Source organism: Myotis nattereri (genome assembly GCF_964212035.1).
Source record: "Myotis nattereri genome assembly, chromosome: 3".
Taxonomy (NCBI): domain Eukaryota; kingdom Metazoa; phylum Chordata; class Mammalia; order Chiroptera; family Vespertilionidae; genus Myotis; species Myotis nattereri.
The window spans coordinates 159,391,565-159,406,489 of record NC_138077.1 but is presented as its reverse complement, the minus strand read 5'-3'; the positions used below and the strand labels follow the sequence as shown (position 1 = coordinate 159,406,489).

General features: G+C 42.7%; 1 protein-coding gene across 1 annotated transcript in view; it reads left to right on the top strand.

The window, feature by feature from the left end:
* GIPC2 (GIPC PDZ domain containing family member 2) overlaps nt 1-14,504 on the top strand; it is a 58,586-nt gene extending 44,082 nt beyond the window's left edge. The window contains exons 4-6 of the mRNA XM_081088536.1: nt 5,032-5,138; nt 11,592-11,673; nt 14,263-14,504. Coding sequence (XP_080944662.1) covers nt 5,032-5,138; nt 11,592-11,673; nt 14,263-14,414 — 341 coding nt within the window. The 3' untranslated portion in view covers nt 14,415-14,504. The remainder of the gene's footprint in view (nt 1-5,031; nt 5,139-11,591; nt 11,674-14,262) is intronic.
* Nucleotides 14,505-14,925: the final 421 nt, after the last annotated feature.

The window sequence follows — 14,925 nt, the reverse complement described above, 5'->3', positions numbered from 1 at the left end:
TGCATATCTGTGGGTTCTGTTTTATTTTTTAAAAACCAGATATGTGAAATGAATGTTGAAAGATATTTTTTTTTTCTAATCTCCTAGCGTCATCGTGCCCACACCTAATTTTTTTTTTTTTTTTTGCAAAGCACTCTTATGGAGTTTTTCCAAAGCAGTTAACCTAGTTTTCCTAGCAATAATAACTTTCTGTTTCACACCTACCAGCTCATGTACTTTTAAATTAAATTACATAACTAGGGTAGTAGATATAATTGCCACAAAAGGGCTAGGGAGCACACAGGATTGCTTCTTGGTGCCCGGGAGCAGCTGTGAGTGTCTTGTGCCCCAAGTGACCTGCTGCAGGCACTCAGCATGCTTCCAGGGGTGGGAAGCCCCAGGGGAATCTAGTGGGTACAGCTGCTGCAGGCCCCTTCCTAGTGTCTGCTGCACCCCTCTGATTGTCCAGCCCCTAGAGAGGCCCCATGCGGACGCATTAATGAGAAGTGAAGTGACTGATTTAGGGCTTGGCCTGGTTGGTTAGACATGCTTAGGCAGGCCAGCACCCCCAAAGTAGGACAACTGAGAATCTTAAAAAAACTACAGAACTTATTCTCCGCACGCCCCCCCCCCCCCCCCGCCCCTTAACCCCCCTGTGGGCAAATAGAAGTATCTTGCCTGCTTTCATGTATAAACTGGTTGATATATATTCCTGTATCAGGATCATAAAGATGGCTTCTATTTCCTCAGCGGTGAAAACTGCCTTTTTAGAGGCCTCCAAGCCAGAACTTAAAATTTAACTTCTGCTTTGGTGCCACCAAGTGGTTGGTTGTGAGATACCACTCTTGAAGAGAAAGCCAAATAAACACCGTGATAACAAGAAATCTGAGCTGAATAGGCAGAACAGAGGATTTTTAGGGCAGTGAAACTATTTTGAATGAGATTACAATAGTGGATTCATGTCATTATTTGTTCAAACCTACAGAATGTACACCATCAAGAGTGAACCCTAACCTAAACTGTGAACCCTAGGTGATAACGTATCAGTATAGATTTATTGATTGTAACAGTGTGCCACTATGGTGGGGGATGTTGATAATTGGGGGGGGGGGGGGGCGGATGATGCATATATGGGGGTAGGGGGTGTATGGAAACATCTGTACTTTATGCTCACTTCTGCTGTGAACCTAAAACTGCTTTAAAAAAATAAAGCTTATTGCCCCAGCTGGATGGCCCATTTTGTTGGAGTGTCACCCTGTACAACCAATTGTTCTCTCTCATTCTCTCTCTCTCTCTCTCTCTCTCTCTCTCTCTCTCTCTCTCTCTCTCTCTCCCTTCCCTTCTTTCTAAAATCAATAAACATATCCTCAGGCGAGGATTTACAAAAAGCTTATTAATTAAAAAAATCTTTTATTCTACATATTTTCTCCCTTGAGCAACTGGTGTTGCAGGTAAGAGCAAGGTAAGATAGAGACACCCTCCAAGAGGCTGGCTGGCTTCTCGGGCATGAATGAAAACCCCCTCATGATCCTCCCATATTCCAGAGTCTGGGTCCTTCACTCTGTAAATCCCAGAAACCTTTTATTTTTTCAGTGTATCGGGAGTTGTTCAGTTTTCCAGGGTTATATCATGCTCACCAAATGTCAGAATGCCGGGGTATCACTATACAATTGGAAATGTAGTTGTAGCGGTGGACCAAAGCACGTTAGCTGAGCAGTTCATTTCCCACCCAGCAGCAAATTTATATGGGAAGACAGATTATACCGAGTGGGTCATTTGGTGAAGTCTCAGTGGCATGATGAATGTGTGGTCAGGGGAGTGGGGAGCATAAGGTTGTTTTTTTAAGTTGACTCTGACTTGACCACCATAGGTCTGTATATAATTCAGATGGTAACACTCACATGGCCGGGTGTACAGATCCTGGACAGTGCTGAGGACAGATTGACTTTGTCTGCTTCTTTGGGCCCCTTTTTGGAAAGTCTATGCCGGGCATCTTGCTTCTGTTAATCCATTCTCCTCAAACGGGACACAGTGTAACTGGCAATATTAACACTGTAGACTCGCAGATGTAGCTCCGGTCTCCTGAGAATCTGGTCACCATAGCACCATCAGTATAGGTTTTCGCTTAGGGGATCTGCTCTACTTTACCTCATGATAATTTTCAGTTCTTTCATTCTCAGAGAAAAACTTATGTATTTGGTGATTCTGCCCCTGAATGCAGATTAAAATTAATACGTAAGATCCTTAATCACTTTGGAGTAGATTCTCAATAGCAAAACAGTACTTGCTTATGATGGACATTATTCTAGGTTCTGAGTCAGTAAGAAGGCATTTGTGCAGCGGACCTCACTGCCTGCTTGCATTTACCAGCCTTGTCCTGTGATTCCTCATTGGAGCTCAAGGTATCTCTGGTTCTTGGTGCAGCACCTCCCACTCCTCCCTCTGTCCTTGCCCCAAACTGCTGCCATGTCCTCAGTCAAGGGGACTTGGAAAATATTTGCAGAATAGATAAATTGGTGGCTCGTAATTGGAATCTGACCCACAGATCTTATTTATTTATTTATTTATTTATTTATAATCCTCACCTGAGCAGTGAGGATATTTTTTCCATTGATTTTTGGAGAGAGTGGAAGGGAGATGGGAGGGATATGTATATATATATACACACAAACACACACACTAGAGGCCCATTCTGGGACCCCTCGGAGGATGCCTACCTGCTGGCTTAGGCCCACTCCCTAGGGGATTGGGCCTAAGCTAGCAGTCAGACATCCCTCTGGCAGCCCAGCAGTGGACATCAGGGGATGTCCACTTGCCAGCAGGGAGCAGACCTAAGCTGTAGTCAGACATCCTTAGTGCTGCTGAGGAAGCAGGAGAGGCTCCCGCCACCACCGCTGTGCTGGCAGCCATCAGCCTGGCTTGTGGCTGAGCAGAATTCCCCCTGTGGGAGCACACTGACCACCAGGGGGCAGCTCCTGCATTAAGCGTCTGCCCCCTGGTGGTCAGTGTGTGTCATAGTGACCAGTCATTCCCAGTCGTTCTGCTGTTAGGGTCAGTTTGCATATTACCCTTTTATTATATAGAATAGAGGCCTGGTGCATGGGTGGGGGCCAACTGGTTTGCCCTGAAGGGTGTCCTGGATCAGGGTGGGGGTCCCGCTGGGGTACCTGGCCAGCCTGGGTGAGGGGCTAATGGCTGTTTGAAGGCTGGTCAAGCCCCCCAGTGGGGACCCTCACCCCATGGGGGTTTGGTCAGCCTGGGTGAGGGGCTGATGGCTGTTTTCAGGCTGGCCACAGCCCCTTCAGGGTAGGGGTCCCCGCTGGGGTGCCTGGCCAGCCTGGGTGAGGGTCTGATGGCTGTTTTCAGACTGACCAAGCCCCCTGGCGACCGAAGCTCCCAGCCTTTCCTTTTTTTTTTTTTTTTATTCGCTCCAGCTCCGTGGCCATGGTGACTGGAAGCAGGTATCTGGGGTTTATTTACCTTCTATAATTGAAACTTTGTTGCTTTGAGAGGAGGCAGCAGCTGGCCAGGAAGCTTGGCTTCCTCCATCACTGGGGCAACCAAGCCTCCTGCTTGCTCCAGCTCCATGGCTGCCGGCTGCCATCTTGGTTGGGTTAATTTGCATATAGTTGCTCTGATTGGCTGGTGGGCATGGCTTAAGGCATAGCAAAGGTATTGTTAATTTGCATGTTTGTCTATTATTAGGTAAAATATATATATATATATATATGGAGAGAGAGAGACACAGAGAGAGAGAGAGAGAGAGAGAGAGAGAGAGAGAGAGAGAGAGGAACATCGACATGAGAGAGACACATCCATTTGTTGCCTCCTGCTTGCATCCTGACTGGGGCCAGGGATTGAACCTCCAGCCAAGGTACATGCCCTTGACCGGGAATGGAACCCATGACCCTTCAGTCCAAGGGCTGATGCTTTAACTACTGAGCCAAACGGGCCAGGGCAGACCTCCTTTATTTTTGTCAAAATGTTTTTTAAAGTTTGACTCAATGGCCAAAACTTAAAATCAGGAGATTCATAAAAAAACTCTGAGTATACAGTTTCTTTGCAAACAAGTAGGTCTGGCTAAGAAGGGCCTACATTCCCACAGGGAACAAGTTATTGGAGTGACCTGGGTAGGGCATGCCTCTTCCAGCTATCCTCAGTCCCACCCTACCCTTTCACTCATTTATGTTACTGCTCAGTATTGGGGCGGGCGGGACTCTTTGTGACTTGAAAAATCAAAACCAAAAATAAAACACAGACACAAACCAAGCATAAAGAAAGCAGTGGCTGCCCCTGGACGCGCTCCCTGTCTCTTGCCTGCCTCCCGAGGGGACGCCTTCCTTGGATCCTGTTCCCAGCCTCTTTCTCTTCAGAACCTCCTTCTCTCATTATGCCACTTCTGAATTTACCCCTCGTGCTTCCAAGAGGTGTGGTGCTGGAGTGTCGTTGAGGAAAGCACACGGACTTCGGGATCACAGACTTGGGTTTGCATCCCAGCTCTGTGCCTCAGTGAGCTTAGCTTCCTTTTCCGTGAAGTGAGGGCTGTACCTCGCCTCATAGACTGGTATGAGTACCACATGGGATTTTGTGTACAAAGCATCAAACAGAAGGTGGGTACTCATATAAGAGTGTCTCTGCTCCTCTCTCTCTCCCTTTTTAAAAAATCAAGATATGGCTCTCTCTCTGCTTCAGGACCTTGAAGAAGTCAGCTGCACTTCCAGCTCTGCTTTCCCGCCACATACACCTCTTTACTCTCATGATAAAAGCCAACTATTTTATTTATTCCTCATAGCTTCCAGTCTTTTCCATCTTCACATTTCAAATATTTTCCTTTTCCTTTTGTAGCCAGACCTCTCTTAGAGACTCCCATCTGAGACTCCTGAATGGCAGGTGAATTTGTTTGGGGAAATTCTGTAAGGACGCACACCTTTTATCAAATCTCTACAATCATTGTACATAGTTTTGTGATGGCAAATACTTTAGCTTTTACAGCAATCTGTTGGAATTCTTTCTAAATATGTGCACCTTTCCCCATCTCTTTTATCTCTACAGAAATAGAGCCAAGATCCAAAGCTGGAAATACCTCAACAGGAAAAATTGGTACTGGAAGGGAGACACTTCGCCTGAGGTCAAAAGGTCCTGCCACTGTGGAAGAAGTGGTATGTTATGTTCATTTGGCCCTCATTCTGCTTGCACATGTACAGGAATTTATGGTTATTAGAGCTGAAAAGAAAGGTAAAACCATGAGGTTAAATAAGGTGCCATACATTCCAGTTAAAGCACAGACTTTAATTCATTGCCTTCTTACCAGTATTAAAATTATCGAAGGATTTAGAAGGAATATGGAAACAAAGCATATGCGAAGAGACTGTGATCCAAAGCAATCCTCAGCTTCCTGCAGACAACTTTTTTTTCTGGAGTCTGTGGACATATGGACTGGCTCAAAATGTTTAAGATATAGCCAAAGCTCTGAGAGCCAAGGAAAGTCTCAGAGCCACCTGAAGGAGTAAATATACTTCCAATTTTGGTAATAAAAGATAATATGCATGAATTCCAGTCTCCTCAGGTGAAACATTCTATAGTCATCTTTGACTGTTCTCTGTCATGTCCCACATCCCTCCCATCAGCAAATCCTGGTGGATCTGCGTCCACAATAGGCCAGAATCCAACAACAACTCCCCACCTCTACTCCCACCACTTGGGTCCAAGGCACCATGTCTTATCTTGAACATTACAATCACCTGGTCAGTCTTCCTGTGTTCACCCTGGCCCTCTTCCCTCTGCGCTCAGCACAGCAGCCAGAATTTTCATTCAAAAACACCAATGAGGTTAAATTTCTTTTCTGTTCAGAACCCTCCGTTAGCTTCCCATGTTACTCTGGATAAAAGCCGAAGTCCTCCGCATGACTGACATGATCCAACTCTGCATTGCTTCTCTGATCTCATTTCCCACCACGGTTCCTGTCTTCCTCTGTGTCAGCCACCTGAGTCTCCTTGCTCTCCCCAGACAGGCCAGATGTGTGCTTCCACCCCAGGGTCTTTGTACCGCTGTTTCCTCTCCCTGAATGCTTTGCCCATTTGTGAGCATGGCTCCCGCTCTAGCCTTCTTCAGGTTTCTGCCCACATATCACCTTCTCTGAAAGGATGCTTCTGAGCATCTTGTATAAAGAGCTATTCCTGCTGCCCTTCCCACTTCCTAATTTTTCTTCCTTTACTTTTCTTCAAAGCAGGAAACACAATAGGACTCATTGCCTCCTTGTTTCCTTTTTGTCTATTGTCTGGCTCCTTTGCTCACATGTCTTGTTCACTGTGGTATCCCAGCACCTAGAATAATAGTACCTGACACATCAAAGGAGCTCAAATCTTTGCTGAATTAATGAATTAACAAATGATTCACTTAAACTTGAGCAGAGGGAGGGTTTCACTGATTAACTGGGTCAGTATTGGAGTGAAAAACACCAGAAGTAGAAGAGACAAATGGAAGGAGGAAGGGTGGACCAGGAGGGCAGCAGGGGTGAGGGGCAGGATTCGAAGTGGCAAGCGGCAGGTCAGGCCCACTCACAGCAGCAAAGACAGCGGTGATGTGGCAGTTGCCCTGTGGGCACAGGGGAGATGAGGCAGGGGTCTGAAGCCAGGGGGCTTCTGAAGGCAGGGACCCAGGCACCGGGCCCATCTAGTCCGCTTATTGTCCGAGGATCCCCCAGGTGTTTGAAGAGCAAAAGAGTGAGACAGGTGAGCCATTAGGAGGCTCTTTCTACAGACCAGGATCCCAGAGTCAGCCATGGGGGTGGCTTGATGGGGCAGATACTCAAGGAACCATGAGGCCAAGATTATCCTTCTGAATGTTTGAGTCACCCAGGGTGTTGTGAGTTTTGGGGAATCTAGGGGGAGATTTTGGGTCAGGTGACTTGGTCCTGAATGTCTGAAAGGACTGATTTGGAGGCAAAGGGCAATGAAGAGATTTGGAGGGTCAAAGGCATTTTGAAAGTGAGATATGATGAGGTATGTGAAAAACCAAAACCAAAACCCAGGGCAGTGACTCCTGGTCATTCCGAGTCTTTACCTTTCCCGTGCCCAGCACACTACCGGGCATATTGCCGAAGTCTGTTTCATGTGTAGTGAATGAATGAACACACCTCAGTGGGAGACAGGAACATGGAAGAGAAGGAACAATAGTGGGAGCTCGCTCGCAGTGAGCAGTTAGGGGGATGAGGCTGGTCTGCACAGGAAGCAGGGGTGGCAGGGGAAGCTCCAGGTCACTGCAGGAGAAGTGTCTTCTGATAGTTAACATGGCTAATGTTTTTGAACACCGGCTTTGTATGAGCTGCTGGAATGAAGAGAAGCTGAAGATCCATGTGGGGCGGTAGGAAAGATTTATTCAAAGATAAACGTCTAAAACTCCATTCCTATTCGCACAGCCTATTTCATTAAACAGGGCAATTAAAATAGCTCATAATGGAAGGAAAAAGCTAGTTTGGTGCTCACATTAAATTTGATACAAATAACTTACGATCTATTTCACACACTAAAGGGTTTATAGCAGCAGTTCTCAACCTGTGGGTCAAGACCCTTTGGGGGTCGAACGACCCTTTCACAGGGGTCACCTAAGACCATCGGAAAACACATATATAATTACATATTGTTTTTGTGATGAATCACTATGCTTTAATTATGTTCAATTTGTAACAATGAAAATACATCCTGCATATCAGATATTTACATTACGATTCATAACAGTAGCAAAATTACAGTTATGAAGTAGCAACGAAAATAATTTTATGGTTGGGGTCACTGCAACATGAGGAACTGTATTAAAGGGTCACAGCATTAGGAAGGTTGAGAACAACTGGTTTATAGGATTAAAAAAACATCCCCTCGTAACCTAGCACCACTTCTGATGTTAACTAGACTTCTTGTGATGATGATTTTGTGAACAATACTCCACCTAATTTATTCAATATATGTTGTGGAGACAGGCATGGTCCAGGTCAGCCGTGGGCAAACTACGGCCTGCGGGCTGGATCCGGCCCGTTTGAAATGAATAAAACTATTGAAAAAAAAGACCGTACCCTTTTATGTAATGATGTTTACTTTGAATTTATATTAGTTCACACAAACACTCCATCCATGCTTTTGTTCCGGCCCTCCGGTCCAGTTTAAGAACCCATTGTGGCCCTCGAGTCAAAAAGTTTGCCCACCCCTGGTCCAGGTGCTGGTGATAGGATACCAAGATGAACAAAGACCGTGCTTTCCTTTAAAAGGAGAGAGACATGAAAAGAAGTGATTACACACCAGAGCCATAGGGTTAAGGTCCCAAAGCAGGGGCTGATCAGCTGCTGTCAGGGATGGGGAGAGAGGGGAGGTCAGAGAGAGTTCCCTCCAGAAGAAATGATCGGTTCAAGGTGGTGAGAAGAGTGTTTCAGGCATGAAGCAATGATGGGTTTGGGGGCCTTATGGCGTCCATGGGATTGGAGTGTGAGTGCTGGAAATTCGTGGTGGGGTTGGTGAGGCTGGAGGTATAGGCCTGGGTCAGGATGTGAGGGTCCATGGATCATGGGGGGTCCATTTAGGAAGCATGAGGGGAGCAGCACAGTTTTGCATTTTAGAAAAATCCCTTGGTTCTGGGGGATGAGTTGTTGAGCAGGATGGGTTTGAGAAGGAAGATGGTAGGCAGAGAGACGAAAAAGGAAACCCTTGCAAATAAGAAAAGATGGAGAATATTATTCAACCTTAAAAAAGAAGGAAATCCTGCCATTTGTGACAGCATGGATGAACCCTGAGGGCATTATGCTAAGTGAAATAAATCAGACAAAGAAAAATGCCACATGCTCTCACTTATATGTTGATTCTAAAGAAAAAGAAAACAAACCTAAACTCATAGGCATGGAGAACAGAATGGTGGTGGTTAGAGGCAGTGTGGGGGATGGGCAGAATGGGTAAAGGTGATCAAAAGGAACAAACTTCCAATTATAAATATGACCTGGGGATGTACTGCACAGCTTGGTGACTGTGGTTAATAATACTGTGCTGTATATTTGAAAGTTGCTAAGAGAGTAGATCTTAGAAGTTCTCATCACAAGAAATAAAAAGTTGTAACTATATGTGGTGATGCATATGAACTAGATTTATTGTGATGATTTTGCAGTACCTACATATATCCCATTATTGTGTTGTACACCTGAAACTAATGTAGTGTTATGTCAAGTATATCTCATTTAAGAAAAGAATATAATAGGAAAGAAAAGGAAAGAAAAGGGAAGGAAAGGGAAGGAAAGGAAAGAAAAGATGAGCTCTGCCAGGCAATCAGTATGTGAATGGAAGAAAGGCGATGAGCTCAAGAGCTTTTTGGAGTAGTGAAATCCTGTGGCTATTTTGTATGGGAAGTTCTGTAATGCTTGTTGCAGTCACTCACACAATGGCTGGGTAGATACAGAGGTAAACGCCTAAGTTACTTTGCACAGCCTGTTGCTTTACACTGACCATTCAGAAGACACTGTAAAGAAAGCAAGAGTGAGGTATGGTATGTTATTGTTTTAAAGGCTTAGTGAATATAAATAAAAATATGAGAAAGTTGTAACAATATCCTCAAGGAAATAAAAATAAAATTTTATTGGCAATAAACGTTTTGAGACTACAAAGCAACGTATATTTATGACAATATTAAAAGTATTATGAACCTTTTACAATATAATCATGAATTTAACACTTGCACTCATAGTTATTTAACATCTTTGGGCATTTATTTTTCAACTATGAAGCCATTTAAAATCAAGTATTGAAATAAACAGCATAAAACAAGACTTTATTATATATAAAACTAAGATTTAAAAAGTATAATAAAATACAGAGTGGGGCAAAAGTAGGCATACAGTTGTGAGTATGCAAAACAGTTTATTCTTGTATTAATATTTATTAATTATTGGAGGCCTGGTGCACGAATTCTTGCATGGGTGGGGTCCCTAGGCATGGCCAGCGATTAGGGCTGATTGGGGCCATCTTGCCTTGTCCCAATCAAGGTCAGGCCGATCGGGGCCTGCCGGCCGGGGGGAGGGATAGGGGAAGGGACTGCAGGAGGTTGGCCAGCCAGCCCTGACCGGGCTGATAGGGGTAGTCGGCTGGGGGGAGGGACTGGCTGGGGGAGGGACCGTGGGAGGTTGGTCGGCCATGGGAGGTTGGTTGTGGGAGCGCACTGACCACCAGGGGGCAGCTCCTGCATTGAGCATCTTCCCCCTGGTGGTCAGTGCATGTCATAGCGACTGGTTGTTGTCCTGGTCATTTGGTTGTAAGGGTCACTTAGGCTTTTATATATATAGATTGTATTTTCTATACAAACAAATATAAACCTACTTTCGCCCTACCCTGTATATCCAATCTTGTTTTTCACTGAAACTTTTAAAAAACATTGAGTTATATCATTCTATTAGTTTGAGGTGTCCAACATAATGATTTGATATTTGTATATACTGCAAGTCACTGAAACTTTGAATAAAAGTTTTAGGAAGAACAGAAATGTTTTAGTAACATTAAAACATAAGACAAAAGTTTACTTTAAAAATATTTTATTATGACCTTATCCTTATAAATTTTTTTTAAAATATATTTTTATTGATTTCAGAAAGGAAGGGAGAGGGAGAGAGAGAGAGAGAGAGAGAGAGAGAGAGAGAGAGAGAGATAAATGTCAATGATGAGAGAGAATCATTGATTGGCTGCATCCTGCACGCCCCTACTGGGGATCGAGCCTGCAACCCGGACATGTGCCCTTGACCTGAATCAAACCCAGGATCTTTCAGTCTGCAGGCCGATGCTCTATCCACTGAGCCAAACTGGTTAGGGCCTTATAAAATTTTTTTTGTGTGTATTTTATAATGTCCATAATAGATTAATATGGTAATACATGTGTATAATTTATAAAACCTGCAAATAACACAATTAAATAAAAGGTTACCAATAAGGGTATGAGTTCAGAAATGTTTTTTCTTGGGGTGAGCTGTTAAAAGGTTTGGAGACTCTGGCCTGCAGGACAAAGACCAGAGCCCTTTTCATGGCACCCAGGACCCCTTAGGATCTAGTCATATGTTTGCCACTGTGTTTCTCATCACAGTGGACTTTTTGAAGTTCCTGGATCAAACTCTACGACCTCGCATAGACTTTGTGTAGTTAGTGCCTTCTACATGCAGCACCCTCTCCAGCTTATCTTTGAATACACAATCCTTGTCACCTTCTTTCTGAAGTCTTCCATGACTCTTAGAGATTTAAATTTACTTCCCCCATGATACCTCTGTACCTTAAATATCATTAAAAATTATCTTTATTATTGTCATATAGCTATTTATTTTTACATTTGTATCCCCTTCTAGATTGTTAGCTGCTTGGAGACTGTGTTCTTGGCCTTTCTTTGAATCCATGACAGTTAACACTGACACTAAAAATAAGTATTTATTGTGAAGATTTGTATTGAGTTGCAGAGCACATTCTAGATATATTTCCATTCAAATTAGCTGAAATAAACAACCATGAACTGGCTCTACCTCAGATTTCCCCCTATGTGTGCCCTGACATTCAAGAGATTTCGTGTACAAGTGTAATAGCTTATTTCTCTTTTCTTTGATAAAGCCCTCTGAAAACAATGCTAAGGCAATTGAAAAGGTTGATGATCTTCTTGAGACGTACATGGGAATTCGAGATATTGAATTAGGTAAGAATATACTATTTTAAAAAGTCTTCTATTTTTTAATTTGATGGAACTTAATGCTTATTTGTATCTTTCTTGCATTGATAGTCAATGATACTTTTCAAGATGAAAAGGAATTGTATAGTAATGAAAAGCATAATGAAAATAGAGATAATGAAGAATAATGAAGAGAAGGTCTGGCCTGTACCACTTACCAGCTGGGAAGCTGTTGATTTTTAAAGAGAGTGGAAGAGAGAGGGAAAGACAGAGAGAAATATCAATGTGAGAGAAACACATAGATTGGTTGCCTCCAGAGCCCGGGCTGGGGAGGAGCCTGCAACACAGGTAATGTGCCCGTGACCAGAATTGCACCAGGGACCCTTCTGTCTGCAGGCTGACACTCTACCCACTGAGCCAAACCAGCTAGGGCTGCTGATGGTTAATCTTTATATAAATTCTGCCATGTGCCATTTTATTAAAACAGATCCAGAGAGGTTTGGTAACTTGTTCAAAGTCAGCTAACATGTTAAGAGCTGAGATTCAATTCTGACACTTTGATACCAAGATTTTTCACCTGCAGTAATGTTGTATGTCTGAAGTTCTGTTTAAGTATTTAAGAACTTATTGGAAAATGCAGATTGATCAGTATCACCAAAATAAGTGTCATTAATAATGTAAAAGTTGTTCAGTATTGGTAACGGTATAAAGAGATCCTTGAAATAGCCACAAGAGGTCAGCACTTAGCTGTTACATGTGGTATAACAAGTCTACTGTTAGTAGAGTATTTTTCCCCAAATTGTGTTCAGTTGTTAAATATCATTGCAGTGTATTGCAAATGTATTATTGTTAACAGATGAGAAGCATTTTAATAGCTGTGGTTATGTTAATGTGATATGTTTTCCTAGTTCCTTTGCATTTCTCTTAAATCAGAGATACAGTCTTTTATGAAAAAGAATATAATCATGCCAGTTTATTTCTCCTGTAAGGATGTTTCAAATCTATGTTTATACTGTAGGTATTAGCAAAAATTCATGACATGCTCAGTGCATGCTGCATTCTCAATTTCTGTTAAAAATTTTGTAGCAGCCCTGACCAGTTTGGCTCAGTGGATAGAGCGTCGGCCTGCGGACTGAAGGGTCCCAGGTTCGATTCTGGTCAAGGGCATGTACCTTGGTTGCGGACACATCCCCAGTAAGGTGTGTGCAAGAGGCAGCTGATCAATGTTTCTCTCATCGATGTTTCTAACTCTCTATCCCTCTCCCTTCCTCTCTGTAAAAAATTAATAAAGTATATTAAAAAAATTTTGTAGCAAATTTGATTTTTAAAAGATTTATGGAGCACTGTATTACACACAATATTTCCAACACAATTATGAAGCTGCCTAATTGGTATTTTTATTGCTTCTACAAGATCAGGAGTTTCTTGAAGGCAACATATCTTACTCAGGTTTTAATCCCAGCTCCTACCATAGTACTTCTTCCATAGTAAATGCTTGCTGAATATTTGTTGACCAAATGTCTGATGAGAGGCACAAAAATGAGAGTCCATAGGGAGTCTGAGTCCTAATTTCATTAGCTTGAAGCTTTTGCCTTTGAGCAAATTATTAAACTTTGAGTCTTAATTTCTATATCTGTAAAATGGGTACAATAAAAACTTCATAGGGTTGTCAAAGCATTCTAATATGTATACAGTTTCTCTCACATCATAATTAATAGACATAGCTATTATCATTCATAGCAATGATCATTACTAATTATTACTAGTAATAATGGTCGTGGAGTGAGAACATGTAGGGATGTATAACTGGACTTGGGGCCAACTCTGGGACTATATTGTGTGTAGGACTTTTTCTTCACTCTTCTCCTCTGTGTGCCAGCATGCTTGTATGAGTGAGATTATACAGCTTGGGCTGTCAGGGTATAGTATGGGGATTTTAAATCATCATTTTTCTCATTTTGTGACCAAGGAACCCAAACCAGAGATTGCAAATGAGATCAGACCAGGTCTGAACAAGGTGTTTCTGGGTTCAGTACACCAGACAATGCTACTGAGCTTCCTGAGGTACTAGAAAACCACATACCAAGCTTTTTCTTACAGCCGCGCGCGTGTGTGTGTGTGTGTGTGTGTGTGTGTGTGAGAGAGAGAGAGAGAGAGAGAGAGAGAGGAGGGGGTGGAGAGAGAGAGAAAGGGAGAGAGATTGGTTGATTCAGTGTCCATCAGTGCCCTTGTTTTTCTCACTATTCAAGAGCATCAGTCATCTGCACTGTTAGCCCTGGCCGGATAGCTCAGTTGGTTAGAGCATCGTCCTGACACACCAGGGTTATGGGTGTGATCCCCAGTCAGGGCACATACAAGGAGCAACCAATGAATGCATAAATGAGTGGAACAACAAATCGATGGCTCCAGAGAGGGCAGCGGTAGCAGCTGCAAACTTGGGTATAGTGGATAGATCATTTAAAAAATATCACTGCTACTTGGATATGTGATTTTTGTACTAGAAATATGTGATAACTATGCATGTTCCTTTTAGAAAGTAAATTTTCTGGTGCTATTTTTCTTAATCCTCTGATGCTGTCTCAAGTATCAATAATTTTTAAAATCTATTTTTGATAGCTACCACAATATTTGAAGCTGGAAAGGACAAACGTAATCCAGATGAGTTCGCTGTGGCACTTGACAAAACTCTTGGAGACTTTGCGTTCCCAGATGAATTTGTCTTTGATGTTTGGGGAGCCGTTAGTGATGCCAGACGAGGAGGATTATGATGTGGCCGGTCCATCACTGGAGAAATGAACCATTGTTCCTGTGTGTATGTGTGTGTGTTTTTAAATAAACCTATAAGGTCTGTTTTTGGACACTGGTTTGGTTTTATGTGTATGGAATACATTCTTTTTTTTGAAATATAATTTTGATTTCTGGGTACTTTTTAATGCAATTGAATATATAGGATGCTTAAGATAAATTACCTAAAATTTGACCAATTTTAATATCATTTAAAAGTTATTTTTAAAGTAAATTTTAGGGAGTGTTTCTGGATAGATAATTTTGTTCCCCATTAGTACCCATGTTTGGTTTTCTACATGTAAGTAGTTGATTGCAATAGCTTTGTAGTTCTTTTGCAGAATCTTAATGCTGTGAAAATTACGGTTGGAGTATGACTTGCTTCATAGCATCTTCATTGTGTTATGTGAGCTTGAATAGGATATGCTCAGGAAATAACATGTGAATCACACCTGCTGTAGGCCTAGAAGCACTGTTTTAATTTTCAACCCACTG